At 40.4% G+C, this 17,008-nt stretch overlaps 1 protein-coding gene across 1 annotated transcript in view; it reads left to right on the plus strand.

Moving 5' to 3' along the window:
- The first annotated feature begins 361 nt into the window (after positions 1-361).
- B4GALT6 (beta-1,4-galactosyltransferase 6) overlaps positions 362-17,008 on the plus strand; it is a 30,432-nt gene continuing 13,785 nt past the window's right edge. The window contains exons 1-3 of the mRNA XM_063394932.1: positions 362-1,033; positions 16,186-16,302; positions 16,649-16,762. Of these exons, the coding sequence (XP_063251002.1) occupies positions 919-1,033; positions 16,186-16,302; positions 16,649-16,762 (346 nt within the window). The 5' untranslated portion in view covers positions 362-918. The remainder of the gene's footprint in view (positions 1,034-16,185; positions 16,303-16,648; positions 16,763-17,008) is intronic.

Genomic DNA, 17,008 nt, shown 5'->3' on the forward strand with positions numbered 1-17,008 from the left:
TTCTGCACAAGGGCGAGGTGACTGGGCACGGAAAAGGCATGCACACCCGCCGGCCGGCCGCCCACAGCGGCATCACCCGGCGAGCAGAGCGGGGCGGGATGCGAGCGCGGCCGAGCCGCCTCATCGCCCCCTGCCCGCACCCGCTGATACCAACGCTCGCGCGCGCACCAGCCAATCGGCGGCCGCGGGCTCGCTTCGTCCTCGCCTCCCATTGGCCCTCGGGGGCACGGGGGCGGGGCAGGGGCGCGCGCGCGCCCGCTCGCCCTCCCGCTCGCTGCAGTCCCGCAGTGCCGCCGCCGCGCCGGTGCTCGCGCGCGCCACAACCGCCGCAGCGCCGCGCGGCCCCTCCCGGTGCGGGCGGCTCCTCCCGGTGCGGGGCGGCTTCTCCCGGTGCGGGGCGACGCGGGAGCGGCGGGGCCGGGCTGGGCTGGGCTGGGCTGGGCGCAGCGCGGAGGTGACTCTGCTCGCCCGCTGCGGGGATGCTGCTGCTGCGGCCGCCGCCGCCGTTAGTACGGGGACTGCAGGCGGGATAGCGGGTGGCCGCGGCGCCCGGCGGCATGTGAGGAGCGGCGGGAGCGTATCCCGAGCCCCGCGGCAGCGCTAAGGGGGCCCCTCCCTCCGGCGGCGGTTCAGCCCGCCCGAAGGCGCAGCGCGGAGGCGGGCGGGCATCCCCGCTCCAGCCGCCCGCGAGGAGACAGCAGGACCGGCCACAAAGCGCCGCCGCCCGCCCTCCTCCGCACGCCGCGGCGCTGCCCCTGCCAGCCCCGCTCCCGGGGACGGAGGGAGGGGGCTCCCCTCGTCCCCTCGTCACCTTCTCGCCGCCCGATCCATGGGAGGAGCGGGCCGCCTCCCCCGAGGAAGCGCCGCCGCGGCTCGCCGGGACTGAGCGGAGCGGCCGGCGGCCGGCGCGGCGGGAGGATGCCACTGCTGCGGAAGGCGCTGCGCGTCTCCAACCGCTCCATGCTCGCCTTCATCTTCTTCTTCTCCTTTTCCTCATCCTGCCTCTACTTCATCTATGTGGCCCCTGGGATCGGTGAGTCCGGAGCCACCCCCTCGAGGAGCGGGGGTGAGGGCGGTGGTGGGGGGCGCGCCCGCCTCCCCCGGGCTGTCACCGCGGCGGGGAGGGCACGGGTGGCGCCGGGCGAGGGGCGGCTCGGCTGTGGGAACGCGATCCCGCCCGCCCGGGAAGGGTCGGGGGGCGGCGGTAACGTGCACGGATCCCGCATCTTTGTTCTGCTGCTTTCAAGCGCTCTAGAAGGTTCATCTGCATCGCCAGGTAGGTCGATGCTGCCCTTGCTTCTCAGGCTGGCCAAGTGAGGCACTAAAGCGGCTCAGCGTTTCGTCATGTTACAGTGGTGTGAATCGCGAAAGAACTACAGAACCGCTGGAGTCACTTAAATGTATTAATTTTTGAAATTGCTAGTAACTGCATTAATAATAAAGCCCGTGTGAACAAAAATGAAGAATCAGTTTGAATATTTGTTTACTTGCATTAGTGGGATCTCTCTCTCTTCACAGGTTTTACAGTTTGGTAACTTCCACTTCTGAAGCAACCGCTTCAGAGGGAGAGAAACAGTTGATTTAGAAGAAACTTCATAAAAATAACTGTGCGAGTTTGTGTCTAAAACAGACCCAGAAATGTGCTGGTTTCCTTAGTTCACTCTTCTGCTATTACTGTGAGACCATCATGCTTTTTCTCAGTGGATGATCCTTTTAGAACTGGTGGGCATTACCCCAGATCTAAGGCCAGTGGTATCCTGTATGGTGCTCTGTGGGATTTCCCTGTGTTGTGTGTCTCTTGATTAGGGAATGTTTTCCTTTTTTTTTTTTCCAGGAAACAGTGCCACATTTTTCTGCACATCTCCTTGTTTATCAGGTGCTTCCTAAATACTTGCAACATCATCTCTCTCTTCATCCTTAGTGCTTAAAACTTCTCTCTGCAGTCCTTATTACAGTGTGGACAGTCCTGTCCACACTGATGTGACCACTGAATCTTCAGGAATTGTTTCCTGTGGATTTTGTCTTTACGCTGTTTGGCTCCCTTTTGTTCACTATCTTCTATTTAACTTGTAAACACTTTCAAGGTGCAATTGTTGCTACTATACTTAAATAGTTCCATATAGTTCACCTATAGTTCACCTTCTATGGTTCTCCTTTACTTATGTACTTCCTACAATATTGACAAGTCTGCCAATTATTCTTCTAGTTCAAATAAATACAAAAAAAATATTAGGAAATATATTTATAGGGTTGGAGTTCTGAATTTTCTTGTCTGTCATTGTTTCCCTACTGAAAGGCATGTGATGTAGTCTTCCAAGTGAGAATGATGCTGATGTCTATTTAGACATCTTAAGTCTTTGAGATGCTAGTGCAGAATACATATATAAAGTAGACTTTAATTGCAAGTAATTGAATATGATTTAAATAGCAGAGTACAATTTCTACATTTTTATAAGTGAAACTCATAACATCTTACATAATGTATGCAGCTGTAGTTTTACTTTGTTACTTAAATGTTTCTTGCCAATGGGAATTTTCTTAGTAAATACCTTGTCTCACTAAGCAAGGCTTATGCAGTACCTTGTTCAGAATCGGAACCTTTAGTGATGAGACTTTTAATTTTTCACTTCATCTTTCTGCTCAGCTATTGGGTTCACATTGGTACATGTGTGTTCATTTTCCTTTTTACCAGGAATGAAATGAAATCAACTGTAGGTACCAAAAGTGTTCTTGGGGTAGATTAATTAGGTCTGATCAACCCTGAAGGAAAATCGAATCATACTCAAGCTAGTCTCTTTTGCTATCTCAGACAAAAGTACTGTAGTTGGCCCTCTCAAGATATGATTTAACAATGAAAAATCTTGGGTAGTTATATGCATTTGTGAGATTACAGCTCTTCCCAGCTACTGATCAATGTTGTGCTGCCCTAACTGTATCCAGTTGTGTTGTGAACTCATCCAGCTGAAGTCAGAACCCTGCAATAATGAACTTACTCCTTGTCTGTAACACTTCTTAGGTCCATCTTGAAATGCTGCTGTGCTGTGCTGGTCTGAAGGACCCTGTGGAAGAGAATATAGAAAATGGTAAAGGAAAGGGCAGTAGGAAAGTTTTACATCTCAGCCTATCAGCCTGCAGATGTAAGGCTGATTTCCCAGGAATTTGCTCCTTAAAATGTTACTGTGTGCAATGAAGAGAAAGAAAGTCAGATATTATCTAAAACCCAACAAGCTTCCTGGCAGTATAGTGAAAATATGAGTTGTAAGAACAGAAGATTTTCAAAGCACTTAGGAACACCCAAATTTACAGGCAGATGATTCATGTAATAATCCTATGCTGTATGCTCATGGCATTTGCATACTGTGATAGAATAGAATATTTCACTGTGCTTGCACCTTTTAACTGAGTATAATAAAATAGATTCATCTAAGTCAAGGCTGGCTGTGTGTTTGAAGATGAGGAAGGCTAAAGGTTGCTTACTGAAACTCAACCACCTTACCTGTTAGCAGCTTTTCATGAAATATATTCTGCAGCTAAGTCATAAATGGTTGGGATCTGCCATAATTTATGTGTATAGGTATGATATTTTAGTTCACCAGAACATTTTCTTCCTCAACAAGCTACAAGGCACAGTGTCAGAGTGGAAGAAAATTCTAATTATGTTGTAGGAAACTGGAGCTGCTCCCTGGATGGCTTCTCTTCATGCTGGTCAGAGGAATTGAAAAGAGAGGGAGAAGTTGGACTCCCAAATGTTTTATGGAGCAGAAGTGTACTGGAAGGTGGGAGAGAAAAAATAAGTGAGTTATGCAGCAGAATGGTTTCCTGAAATGTCAAAATTGATTGAAATTTTGAGTTCTTATGGGCTAATGAAGTGGGAGTCCCCACTAGCAAGCAATTAATCGCTTATCAAAGGGAAAAGACATCTGCACATGTAAGCCCTTGGCACTGGAAGAATTCTCAAAGAGGTCACTACCACATTCCCTCTGTCTGTCAAACTATTTAGAAAATTTTGTAGCAAATGCAGTTTAGGTCAACTTGAAATATTGACAAGTTGTTTAGAGGAAAAAAAATCTTAGTTACTTATTTTAAGGTATTTAATTATTTGTCTAATATTTAAAGGTTTTCATTTGCACCATAATTATGGATATTGTAATAACAGCTCTGGGATTTTTTTGTTGTTTTGTTTGATTTTGTTTGCTTATTGAAGAGACCTCTCAGAATGTTAGTTCTTTGGGAAATAGATACTTTTAATATTCCAAGTATTTCAGAATACAAGGGGAGGAAAACCACATTTTCAAGTTGCGAAGAGTTCATACACTTTGTTGGAATTGTCCATGTGCCTGCTTTTCCCTTTTCTGTCAGCACAGATGATCGGATGAGGTAGAGGTGATTGCAACCATACCTCAGCACCCTTTTGATAGAGGAGTGGAAACACAACAGCAGATTGATTTCTAACTGTTAATTAGAGAAGTCAACTATTTTTCTAATTTTAATTTTTCCTGTTTAATTCAGGAAATTAATGTTTAATGTTTCCTCTGTTGTTTTAGAGGAAAATCTTAAGGGATAGGATGGCAAGTTAAAATGGTGAAAAACACTTCAAATGTTTAAAATTTAAAAATTTAATTTTAATGTTTAATGACACTTCTGTGTGATAGTCTCAAGTATTCAATGAAAGCAGATAAGAGGTACTGCTTCTCCAGGATAACCACTTTTGTGACAGTACTTCATTTGGTGCTTCTCTGATAAAAGCAGAAACTGAAATTTCTGATGTTGAATTAATAGCCTGTGATTCTGAAACTTCATTGAAAGTTGCAAATATTCATGTATTAGTTAAAGGCTGAAGAAGCTTGCTGAGAGCAGGAATATTTCACACCAGTATGGGATTTTTGTCAGTGTTATAGATAAAAGTGCAGTAAAAGGGACTCAAATAATCTATGTCTGGTCCTGACAGCTATCCAGAACCCATGTGTAGCTTCGAGTTTACGTTGTGGAAAGGATCCAAAGCTTAGGAGAATAAGACAAATTAACAAGACAATGGTGACCAAGGGAGAGCATTTGCTGGTCTAATTTCCCTGCCAGACCAACCTGAGTATTGCCAGAGACAATTTTTTTCTGTTTTTCTCATTTGTTCTCAGAATTATAACTGGAATTACATTGGACAACCTAACAGATCTCAGAAAATTATCTCCTATTCATCCCTGGGTTATTCTTTTCTGTCTCTTTGCAGCGGAGAACCTTTGCCAGATTGGGTGGAAGTGTATCTTGGAGCTCTCCATATTGTAGTCCATTGCAGTCTAGTTTTTCAGCCAGAGGGTGCTTGAGTATTGGAACAGATTCCCCAGGGAAGAGGTCACAGCATCAGGCCTGACAGAGTTCAAGAAGTGTTTGGACAACATTCTCAGGCACATGGTGACATTCTTGGGGGGGGTCCTGTGCAGGGCCAGTAGTTGCACTCAATGATCCTGATGAGTCCCTTCCAACTCAGCATATTCTGTGATCCTAGCTTGTCTACCTTGGATGTAAAGACCTATGCAGTTCAAATAAGAACTGGTTATGAAACAGTGCAGTGATCAAAGAAGATGCAGTCTGTGTTGACATCAGTAACTAAGAATCTTGAATGGTGAAATGAGATTGAGGAGGAAAAAACAGCTAATATTTTCTCTCTTACTGCTTCTTTTGTTAAAATCTTGCTACTTCTTTGTCAGTCCTAACCAAAAGGCAGCTGTGCAGCCTACATGGAACTTGGAAACATCTCTATTGGTTTTAGCTCACAATTTTATATAAATCTATTTCCTGTTCTGTTACTAGGGACTATTTTTCATAATAGGAAGAGTGATATCACTCCATTTTGAACTTGTGCAGAAATGGAGGAGAGTGCCGAAAATGCTCACTGCAAGATAAATGTTTATCATGGCTTACAGCTTTCGTGCTGATATTCTTTGTTCCTTGCATCTCTGGCAGCTGTTATATTTCTAAAGACTTGCTGTTTGATTATAGGATAATTTAGATTGGCAGGGGCACCTGGAAGTCACCTGATCCAACCTCCTGCTGAAAGCAGATCCTACTGGATCAAATTGCTCACGGTCGTGTCCAGTTGAGTTTTGAATAAATCCAGGGATGAAGATTTTGCTGTCTCTCTGGGAAACCTGTTCCAGTGTCAGACAACTGTGAGAAAATTGTAATATGTAATTGTAATATCCCACCTTATGGTCATTGCCTTGTGTCTTTTCACTGAGTACTTTCAAGTGTTCAGTTAATCTGCTCTATAGAGAAGACTAAATTTTGCTGAAAATTAAATTGCTGAAGACAGCAAAAAATGCACCATCCTGCTAGCCATTTCTATTTAAGACTGAACAAACCCATTTCATTTAGTTTCTGCTCATACAGAATGTGCTCAGTTTTTGGAAGCTCCTCTGGGCTTGTTCTAGTGTTACTTGTTTGTCTTGTAAGAGACTTGTTTGTCTCTTATTGGGATGTCCAAACTGGCCATGGTACAGGACAGGATACTGCTGTGTTTGCCACAATGGTAGGTGGCTGGTAATACCTTGTCTGAGGGTTTTGTGATGGAGCCTGTGTATAGGTTTTGCTCAAGAACTGCAGTGAAATAGGACATACAACTTGCTTGTTTCTCATGCCGTGTGGAAGAATCTGATAAAAGGCTGATGAGTTTTGCAGGGCATGGTAGATGTTCATGTTTGTATTTTTCTTTCGTTGTTATTGCCTTCTTTTATTTCTTTCTAGGGAGTTATTCTCATACCCATACTCCTACAAGCTTCTTGAGTAAATGAAACTTGTCTGTCCCATTGTTTCATAATTTCATAATTCATAGGGGCAGAGAAATGCCCCTACTACAGAACTGGTTCTTTGGGAGCTATTTTCAGCTATATTCCATTATTAAAGTTCACCTGTTATTAAAAGCTTCATTTGGAGGCAGAAGTATTTTCATTAGTTTCAGAGGTCTTCTTGCTTGCATTGCAGTTTTTCATGTCAGTTCCACAAATTATCATCAAATCTTTTACCTGTGAAATTGTAGTTTACTTTCTGATTTCTAGGGACTTTCCTTTTTCTTTTGTGCAAAGGGGAAATTGAGGTTTAAACACTGTGCTTGATCTCTGATTTGCAGTGATCAAATGTTCCTCAGCATTCTGACTAAGGGCTTGAGCTCGCTGAACCCACTGAACTCGGGCAGTGTCATGGGTAAGTTTTCTGCCTTGGTCTGGAAGGTGCAAAGACTTTTCCATTATGTTGGCCCAGCACAGTCATTCCTAGCACCTGATGCTGAATAAATTATTGTAGTCCTGTCATTCATGACTGTCTTTCACTTCTCTGTCTTTCACTTCTACCAACAGATTAATTTTGAGTAAACATGCATATTTATTTCTGTGTTTTTATCTGATAGTTTTCCTAAAGTCCTTAGGTATTACTCATTATTGGTCAGGGAACTTGCCTGCATAAGATTTCAATCAGTATTCATTTCGTGATGTTGTTCTTAGACAGAAAACAGAAAAACCCAGGTACTGCAGCTAACTTCACAAGGACAAAGTAATTATGAGACCTCATGTGAAATGAGTTTTCACTTAAGCCAGGCAGATATTGGAATGCATTCTTCTCATGGGTTAGAGAAGGAGAGATTGTATACCCTGGGGACATTTATCTGAACTGTGATGCCTTACTCACATGGCCAAAGCTTTAACCATTTCCACATCTATGTTGAAAGATAGCTTATCTACTGGCTTCTGATTAATAAGAATATTTCCACAAGTGGCTATTTTTGCTTGCTTTTCTACAGCTCTTAGGTAATCTTTTGTATTCAAATTATGCAAGGATATTAAGGGGAGCAGCAAGAAATGATTATGCTTTGTGTGGCATCCAGTGCTAGATTCTTGTGAGCACAGGGCAGAGATTGGTTTCAGGACTTTAAAATACAAAAGATGCTTTTTTGCAAGGTATCGCCAATGGTCACTTTTCACTTTTGTAGATTTGTGGTTGTCCTTCTTTACCTTCAGTTCATTATGCATTTATTGAATTATTCTACAGCTCACTGTATAATCAACTAGTAGCCTGAGAGGATAGAATAGTATCAAATATGTTAGAAATTATATTGAACATTGTATCTTTTATCATGCTTAAAACTACTGCTAGGGAAAGAAACTTTGATTCAATTTTTTCACTGTAAATGGAGATCCCTTCATTTACTGTCTCCAAATAAAAAATGAACTTACATTTATCCAGTTCCTCAGACTTGGAGTCAGAGGACTCATCCATCTGGCATGTCCATTGTTGCAGTGACTATACAGAGGTTATCTGAAATATTAAAAAACTAATTTTGAAGCTTCTCTGTTGCAGCTGATACAGACTTGTCCATCTGCACCATTTGAATGATCACTGTTAGCCTCCAGAAACACTGAAAACTTCTTTTTTCAACAGATTGAGGTGATTTTTTAAGGTATTTTTCTTGTAAGAAGGTATACATATACAGACTCAAATGCAGTCTCACTATCTCTGTGAAATAAGATTGGATTTATTATTTTACAAGTAGTGCAAAACTGCTATTGAATATTCAAAAACAAATCAAATAAAGAATATATTTCAAAGAACACCTTTTTTTTCTTTTTTTATGCTATTGTATCTGTTTTAAAAACAACTTCTGATTAACAAAAATGTGTAAAAATAAATACAATGCTAAAGAAGTTGGACACTTACTTTATTAATGTTTGTTGTAAATTTCTTTTTTTGAATAGGAACCAGTTTACATCAGTCTTACATTACTTGGGGTATTATCCTTCACTGCTAAATTGTTTAATGAATCAGTTTCACAGACTAAAGTCATTATACTGTGGAAAATATTCTAGCTCCTAGAATTGTATCTATATTTCAGAAGCAATCTTCAGCTGACCTTTATTTACTGTATGTTTAGATTAATCATAGAATTTAATCTTTAACACTCCTGTGTTAATTTGCCATGCATGAACTCTGCCAATAATGTATTTCTAACTCTAGTATTGCTGAGAGCAATATCATATAACCTTGAGATAAGAAGATATCCATGTGGGACTTGTTCTAGAAATGCTCCCATGAGATGATTCCCCATTTACAATTACTAGTGGAGTACTTTCTGTTAACCTGTTTGAATCCATACCAATTTTTATGCAATATGATGAATTTGCTTTTCAGAAGTCCCTGAAAACAGGTGTTGACTAGCAGATCAGTAACTTCAGAGGCAAGGGTCATGTGTCAAGGCCTATTCTCTCTGTAAAGCCATATTTGCTGCATTTGAGTCTTGCAGAATCCATGGCTTCTCTATGAAATATTTCCTTTCTGAGTTTTTCAGCAATTTTTTTCCGCAGAAAGAGCAGTGTATAATGTTGCTACAACAGCTCTGATGATAGATCGTCTTTTCTTTAAGGTCTGGGCATGTTAACTTTTTGCTAATTGCTTTGAAAATACTGTTGACATGATGCTTTTTTCTACGTATTTGGGTTTGTTTGGCCTTTGTTTTCTGGTTTTGCTTTGGCAGAATAAAAGCTACATTTTAAAATTAAATTTGTGACCTCCAAGTTTGTTCATCTTTTGTCTGGCATTTAAAAACCATTTTTGGTAATAATTAATACTTTTCTATGTTTTTAGAGTAATCACATTTCTGACTTCCTAGTGTTGTTCAACATGTCAGTCATTGACCCAGTTTTCAACTTCACTTGTTCTGTTGTATATTTTACTACATTGATTGCTTCTAAGTGTGTGGCTTTTTTTGGCTTTGCTTTGGTGTACGAGTACAGCATGATGACTTAATAAGTTTCTATATAAAATGAGTCTTGTGCTTTTCTGTGAACTTGTGGGATGATAAACTAATGCAGTGTTGTGAGAAGTGCTTTGATTTTTGGTTTACTTCCTGGAAGGAGCTTGATTCCCTAATAGAGAGTGATCTGTGAATGATACCATTTTCTTTAAAAAAAGATGTAAATAGTCTTCAAATGAATACTTAAATAACAAAAAGCTACCTGATATAAAACATTGAACCATTTTTACAGATATTTTTATACTTTTAGAGTTAATGCATTGCCCCCCCCACAGTCTAACACATAAAACTATTAATAACTTGTGAGCTATAAAAATTCAAGACAAAAAATGATTCATCTGATATTTTTAATACGTCCTCTGAAATACAGGATGATCCCTTTAATACCCTAATGTGTATTATCAGTATGAGTTTTAAATAATGACCTAAAACCAGGACTTTTGATGACTGGCATGTGGCTGTGTGTTCATGATTGCTCATGCAGGTCTGGATCAATTGATAGAAAAACTTCATCTGAATTAGTTATGAGCTCTGAGCTCACACTTGCAGTTGCTTGAGATGGAACACTGAGTATAAAATTGATTCCAAGGTGTTCTACATGTGTATGTTGTTTTGTATTCCTCACTGCACTTTCCATCTGATTAACTTGTAAACTGTAAGACAGCCTGGATTCTATGTTTCTTGAGTCAGAAATTCTCTTTCTTACCTAATATGAACCACGTACAGTGAGATAAGAAGAATATGAAGAAAATTGCATCTAAGTGGTTACATTGTTAGATGTTTTCTTTGGTTACATGTGAAATTTTGCCTTTCTGGTTTATGCTTTTTGCCTTGCACTGTGACAGCGATGGTTGGTACAAATGCAGAAAAACAAAAGTGGAAGAAAAATCATAGGTTAATTGAGGTTGGAAGGGATCTCTGGAGATTATCTAGACCAACCTCCCTACTCAGGAAGGGTCACCTGGAGGCAGTTGCCCAGGACTGTCCCCAGAGGGCTTTAGAATATTTCTGAGGATATTCTCCACAACCACTTTGAGCAACCTGTGCCAGTGCTCCATCCCTGTCACAGTATATGAGTGTTTCCTAGTGTTCAAGTGGAACATTCTGTGTTTCAGTTTGTGCCCACTGCCTCTGGTTCCATTCCTGGGCACCACTGCAAAGTGGCTGGCTCTGTCCCTTTTTGCACCTTCCCTTCATATACATTGTATGCATATGCAGCTGCCCTTTGTAGACATCAATGTGACCTCCGAGCTTTCTCTTTCGGGCTCAACAATCCCTGCTCTCTCAGCCTTTCCTCTTAAGAGTGATACTTCAGTCCATTTGTCTTTTTCATGGCCTATTGTTGGATGCTCTCCATGATGTCCATGTTCTCTATTCCACTGTGGAGCTCAGAACTGGACACTATACCAGGTGTGGCTTGAACAGTGCTGAGTGAAGGTTGTGAAGGATCACCGTGACCTGCTGGCAGCGTTCTTCCTAATGCACCCCAGGGTGCTGTTGGCCTTCTTTGCAGCACATCGCTGGCTCATGTTCCCCCTGATGTCCACCAGGACCTCCAAAGCCTCTTCTGTCAAGCTGCTTTCCAGTTGGATGCCCCTAAGCATAATTTGGTGTGTGGGGTTGTTCTTCCCCAGATGCAGAAATTTGCAGTGTTCCTTGTGAACTTCATGAAGTTCGTGTTCCCACATTTCTCCAGCCTGCTCGGGTACCTCTAGATGGCAGCTGGACATCTGGACAGCATGGCCCTTTGGCATATCAGCTACTTACCCCATTTTTGTGTCATAAATAAACTTTGTGAGGTTATGTTCTGCCTGTCATCCAGATAATTAATGAAGGCGTTAAAGAGGAACGAACCTGGTATTGACCCCAGAATACATCACTGGTCACTGACCTGACCCTTTGGGCTTAGTCAGTCAGCTTTTGATCCAGCTCACCGTTTGCTCAGCCAGCCTGTACATCAACAGTTTGTGAGGGTCTCATGGGATACAGTGTGAAAGGCCTTACTGAAGTCCTGGTAGACAATGCCCCCTGCTCTTTCCTTATCTGTCTTTCATCAGAGAAGGTTACCCAGCTGATTGACCATTCCTGATGATTTTCTCATCATTTATGTACTTGAAGAATGGTTTCCAGGATTAGCTGCTCCATCACTTTCCCAGGGATCAAGGTGAGGCTGATCAGCCTGTACTTCTCTGGGCCTTCCTTCTTGAAGATAGGAGTGACATCTGCTTTCCTCTAGTCTTTGACACTTCTCCCACTCATCATGATGGATCAAAGACAGTCAGCAGTGTGCACTGACACCTGCCATCTCCCTTAACCCACGGACTTAACCTGTGTTCTGTTTGCTTAAGTCGTCCAGCAAGAGTACAACTTCCTTGCTCCAGACCGGTCTCAGGGAGTTGGACTTTCTGAAGATTGGTCTTGTTAATAAAGACCGAGAAAAGGTGACATTCAGTATTGCAGACCATCCACATGTCTTATTCATTGAGCAGTGGGTTCACATTCTCCTGAGTTTTCTTCTTGTCACCTATGTACTTATAGGAATGCTTCTTCTTGTCTTTAACATCCCTGGCCAGACTCAGTTCCATTTGAGCTTTCCTAACTGCATCTGTGGATGCTCAGATATTTTTTCTGTATTGTTCTTGCATTACCTGTAATTGCTTCCTCCCACTGTATTATTTTTGTGCTTGATTTTTTTTTTTTGGAGGTCCTTGTTCATCCTTGCAGGTCTCCTGGCATTTTACCTGTTTTCGTGGTCATTGGGATGGATGTCTTGAAGGAGATTATCCCATTCCAGAATATTACCCAGCTTTCTTGACCCTATCTTCACCTGAGGGCTTTTCCATGGGACTCCACCACACAGATATTAGAAGAGGTCAAAGTCTGCTCTCTTGAAGTCCAGGGTTGTGAGCTTTCTTTTGCTTCTTCCTGCCCCTAGGATCCTGAACTCCACCATCTCATGATCTCTGCAGCCAAGGCTGCCTTTGATCTTCGTATCCTCAGTGAACTCCTCCTCCTTGGTAAGTATGAGGTTCTGCAGATCACTTCCCCTCACTGGCTCTGGCATTTGTGGCAGGAGTTTGCCATCAGGGCACACCAGAAACCTTCTGGAGTTTTATCTGGCTGCCTTCTGCTGTCAGTATTCCCCCACACCCCTAGAAGAAAAGCTGTGTTTCTCTGTTGCACTTCTGGCCTGTGTGGTTTGAATGCTTTGTTGCTGTTGCTGCTGGTTAGGTGACCCGTGAACTGTACTCTTTGTCACAGATCTTTGCCAGCAGACCTGTGCTAGTAGATGAGATTTCTTTTCAGGACTAAATTAATAGCTTTGATTTTTGCCTGATGTTTTAGCTTCTGACATAATTAATTGGCTTCTCAAGTATCTGCTGCTATCTAAACAGCTGCTGAATGATAGTGGAATAAGCTGAGCAGATCTGTACTCCTTGGAATTGTGATTGTGCTGGAGAGCCTGGAGAGCCAGGTAGTGGGAAAAAGACCCCCCCTCAAAGGAAAATGTTTCATTGTGCTGATGTATTTGGGTAGAGTTTGATAGTGAGTTGACAAGGAGCTGAGCCAGAAAGAGGAGGCAGACTACAAGAATTACTTGATAACAACATGGCAAGGTTAGATCTTCCTGGTCTCAAGAGCAGATCTTGCATACTTAAGCCAAGGTGGCAGCAGACTTTACCTGGTTGGGTTTTTTTCTTTTTTTTCCATTATGTCTTCTCATGCTGTCTATTTTGAGAGAAATGCCTTTTCTAGCTTTCTTTATCACAAAGGTCTTGTGTGTTTGTTTGAATTTTTCTCCTCTGTGTCAGAAGGGGTGAGTTATAGTTCACTAAAGGGAAGATGTAGGTGCTTTTGCAGAAAATCTTGGTTTTCCAAGGTTTATGGAAAAACCTTGGTTTTACATTATCTGAACTGCAGTAATATTTCCCCTAAAAATTGAGAACATTTACGTGGCTATTGACATCGTTGTGGACTTGTTTGAAAATCCTTACTCTCAGTTCTTTACTATATCAGGTTCCTAGGACTTTTGTCCTTTTTATTTCCTCTATGTCCCTTCAGGGGAGTGAGCAAGCAACTGGGTGGGGACTTAGCCACATCAGCCTCCCACACCTAGTTTATGTGAATTAAGGTTATCCTTCTACAAACCTGCTGAAAGCTCTATAAACCTTCCTCAGAGTTAAAATTTCAAGTGACTTTAGCTTTTGGTATTACTTTAGAAAGGAGAATAAAACACACAGGCTTCCCGAAGTTAGGTCTGAAATCAGTATTTACTAATGCATTTATATTTAAAAACCCAGTTTATTTTAGTGTTGGAATAGGAAGATATTGAAGAGAAGAGCTGTACCTATGGGAGAAAAAACTTATTTGAAGAAAAAGAAAGGATGATACCAATTTAAAATATTTTAAATTTGAAGAAAGATTTTTTTTTGTTAATTAGGCACTTTTTGAAAGGCAAAAATACACATGGTTTTACTTTCAGGAAAGCCTTGAATTTTGAAATTGTTTGTTTGAAGGTAAATAATTGTTCATGGAGGAACAGATCAAATTGCCTTTATGTTGATTCTTAAAGTAGGAGCTTTCTTGAATAGGTAACTTCATATATGAATTCACAGATTGTACAAAATCCTTGAAATGCTTGGTAGAGACACCCTAAAAATTCCAGTATTTGAATGGAAAACTACAAATGGAATTAAATAATTGGAACCACTGTGTGCTACTTTACGTGAATTGGGTTAAAAATTTGAGCAGTTTTTGTGTAATTTTTGTGTAAAGAAATCTGAATGTCATCTGTTGTCTTGATTCCTGATAAGAGTCTTTCTTCTGGGATTTCCTACCTGTCACCAGGCCAAAGTTGTAGCGTTTTGTTTCATTTTATTTTTGTTTTGTTGGCTAGAGGGTGTTGAGACAACTTCAGGATTGTAGCAGCTGAGTAACTTTTACACTCACGTAAACTCTTGTTAACAAACACAGCTAGTCATGCTGGCCCTGGGTTTGAGAATTACATGCCATTCATGGTACCTGGCACGTTCAAAGCCCCTCTTTTAGCTGTTAATATTCCCTGTTTTAATGAGGAGTTCTTTGAAAACCAGGACAAGCCCCCATTCATTCATTTAAAAACAAAGGCATTATTGTAGAGCTTTGAAATACTATTTCTTGGAAGATTATGTTGGTGTTTTTATTTCTGTAGGTGTTGGTGGTATTGTTTGTTAATGTAGAGGAATTAATCACCGTGTTTTCCTCTGGAAGGGCCCCCAGTCCCTTATACACAGCTCTAGACTCTGCATTGGGCTGTAAGAATTTATTAGTTGATCTGGAGCTACTTGTGTCATGCCACTGGTGCTGGGTCATCTGATGGAGCTCCTGAGATAATTTTCTAACTTTTCTTTAATCTCTTTTTTTTATTTTTCATCCCTGGTATGTTTAGTTCTTCCTCCTAAAAATGCAGAGCATTTTTTTGTTGTTAGGGTGGTTACTAGTTACAGGGAGCCAAATATCCCCCAGATAACTGAGTGCTTAATGTAGGTGAAGTGACAGATGATCCCTTTGACCTTCTTTGCTGCCTTCTGTAAAGGAAATATGTCCTTCCCTTTGCAATATTTTTTTAGCTTTTTGAGTCTTGGGTAGACATTTGCTCACTCAGATATAAATGCAGTTTCATTTCTACCTTGCTAACTTCTGTTGAATACAAAGAAATGTTTTGAGATCATATTTGGGGCTTTGGGTGCAAGATTGAGACAGAGAAATATTTCATGCTGTTGTTGTTAGTAAGTCACTTAATTACTCAGAATGTTGATTTACGCACCCTTGATGGCTATAATAAATATTTCATGTATAATTATAAAACATTAATACTTTGAGATTGGCAGAGATTTGTAACAGTTGTATAAAAAAGCAGCTGTTTGGAGTGAATGAATAACAGCACATTTTGACTGGAAGTTGTCTTAACAAGTGAATAAAAAAGGGACCATTACAAGGGACTAAAAGATTTTCTAGACTTTTTTCTTGTCCTATATTTCAATGATGCTTTTGTAGATCTATATATGAGACATGTATCTACATATGAAAATGTTTTTATTGGTAAATTAAATTTTCTTGTCACTCTCAGTTGCTTTCTGTAATTTAAAGAGAAGTGAAAGTGTCATATAAAATATTTACTGCCAGTTGTAGCTTTTGAGTTTGAATAGAGCCATGGTTATGAATCCATTTTATTGTTTTTTATTGTTGATGTTAGGTTTCACTAATTAAGACCTTCATCTCAAAGAATTATTGTTCATTGACCATGGATTCAGACATAGTAAAAAATGTTGAAAACATTGTAGATGTATGTTAGAATAATTTGGAAATACATTATTTTAATACAATTTCAAAATTGCTTTTTGTTTTATCAGCAAACACATATCTCTTTATGGTGCAAGCTCGTGGTATAATGTTGAGAGAAAATGTAAAAACAATAGGACACATGATAAGATTGTACACTAACAAAAATACTACACTGAATGGTACAGGTAAGAATATTTCGTTTTTAATTTTTTAAAGACCTTTAAAAAAAAAGTCAATTATTAATGACATAGCTTGATTGTGAAAACTTAGACCCAAATCGTACTTCTTTGAAATTGGAGTCAAGGTCAAATTAATTACTATTTATCAGTTCACTTTAGTAGGAAATATTTGTATTAGCTGTAAAAAAGATACTCATATTTAATTATTATTCCTCTCATGCACCAAAATGATTTTTAAATCATGCTGCTAGGAATTTGTTAACTAAAAATTAATGCTCTCACCTGCATGATGATATGTTACAATTTCAGTGAATAACATAGGTTTTTACAAAAATCTATTCTTGTTTTTAAGATTATCCTGAAGGAAACAATTCTAGTGACTGTGTTGCTCAAACAACAATGTATCTTCCAGAGAACTTCACCTACTCTCCTTACCAGCCTTGTCCAGAGAAGCTGCCTTACATGAGTAAGTTTTAAACTGACCTTAATGTTCATCTAGTAAATTAAATTGTGTTTTAAACAAGACACAGTTATTTTAATATAAAATATAATTGTAAGGAGTCTAAGTATATAACAGAAAGTAATGAATAAAATACATCTGATAATGCACAATGACGCTTAGGAGAAGTTTGCCTGTAACTAATGTGTTACTGAAGTTTTGGTCTCTTTACTAATCACCTTTACTAATTTGAAATCAAATAATTGAATTACA

Source organism: Prinia subflava, chromosome 1, assembly GCF_021018805.1.
Source record: "Prinia subflava isolate CZ2003 ecotype Zambia chromosome 1, Cam_Psub_1.2, whole genome shotgun sequence".
Taxonomy (NCBI): domain Eukaryota; kingdom Metazoa; phylum Chordata; class Aves; order Passeriformes; family Cisticolidae; genus Prinia; species Prinia subflava.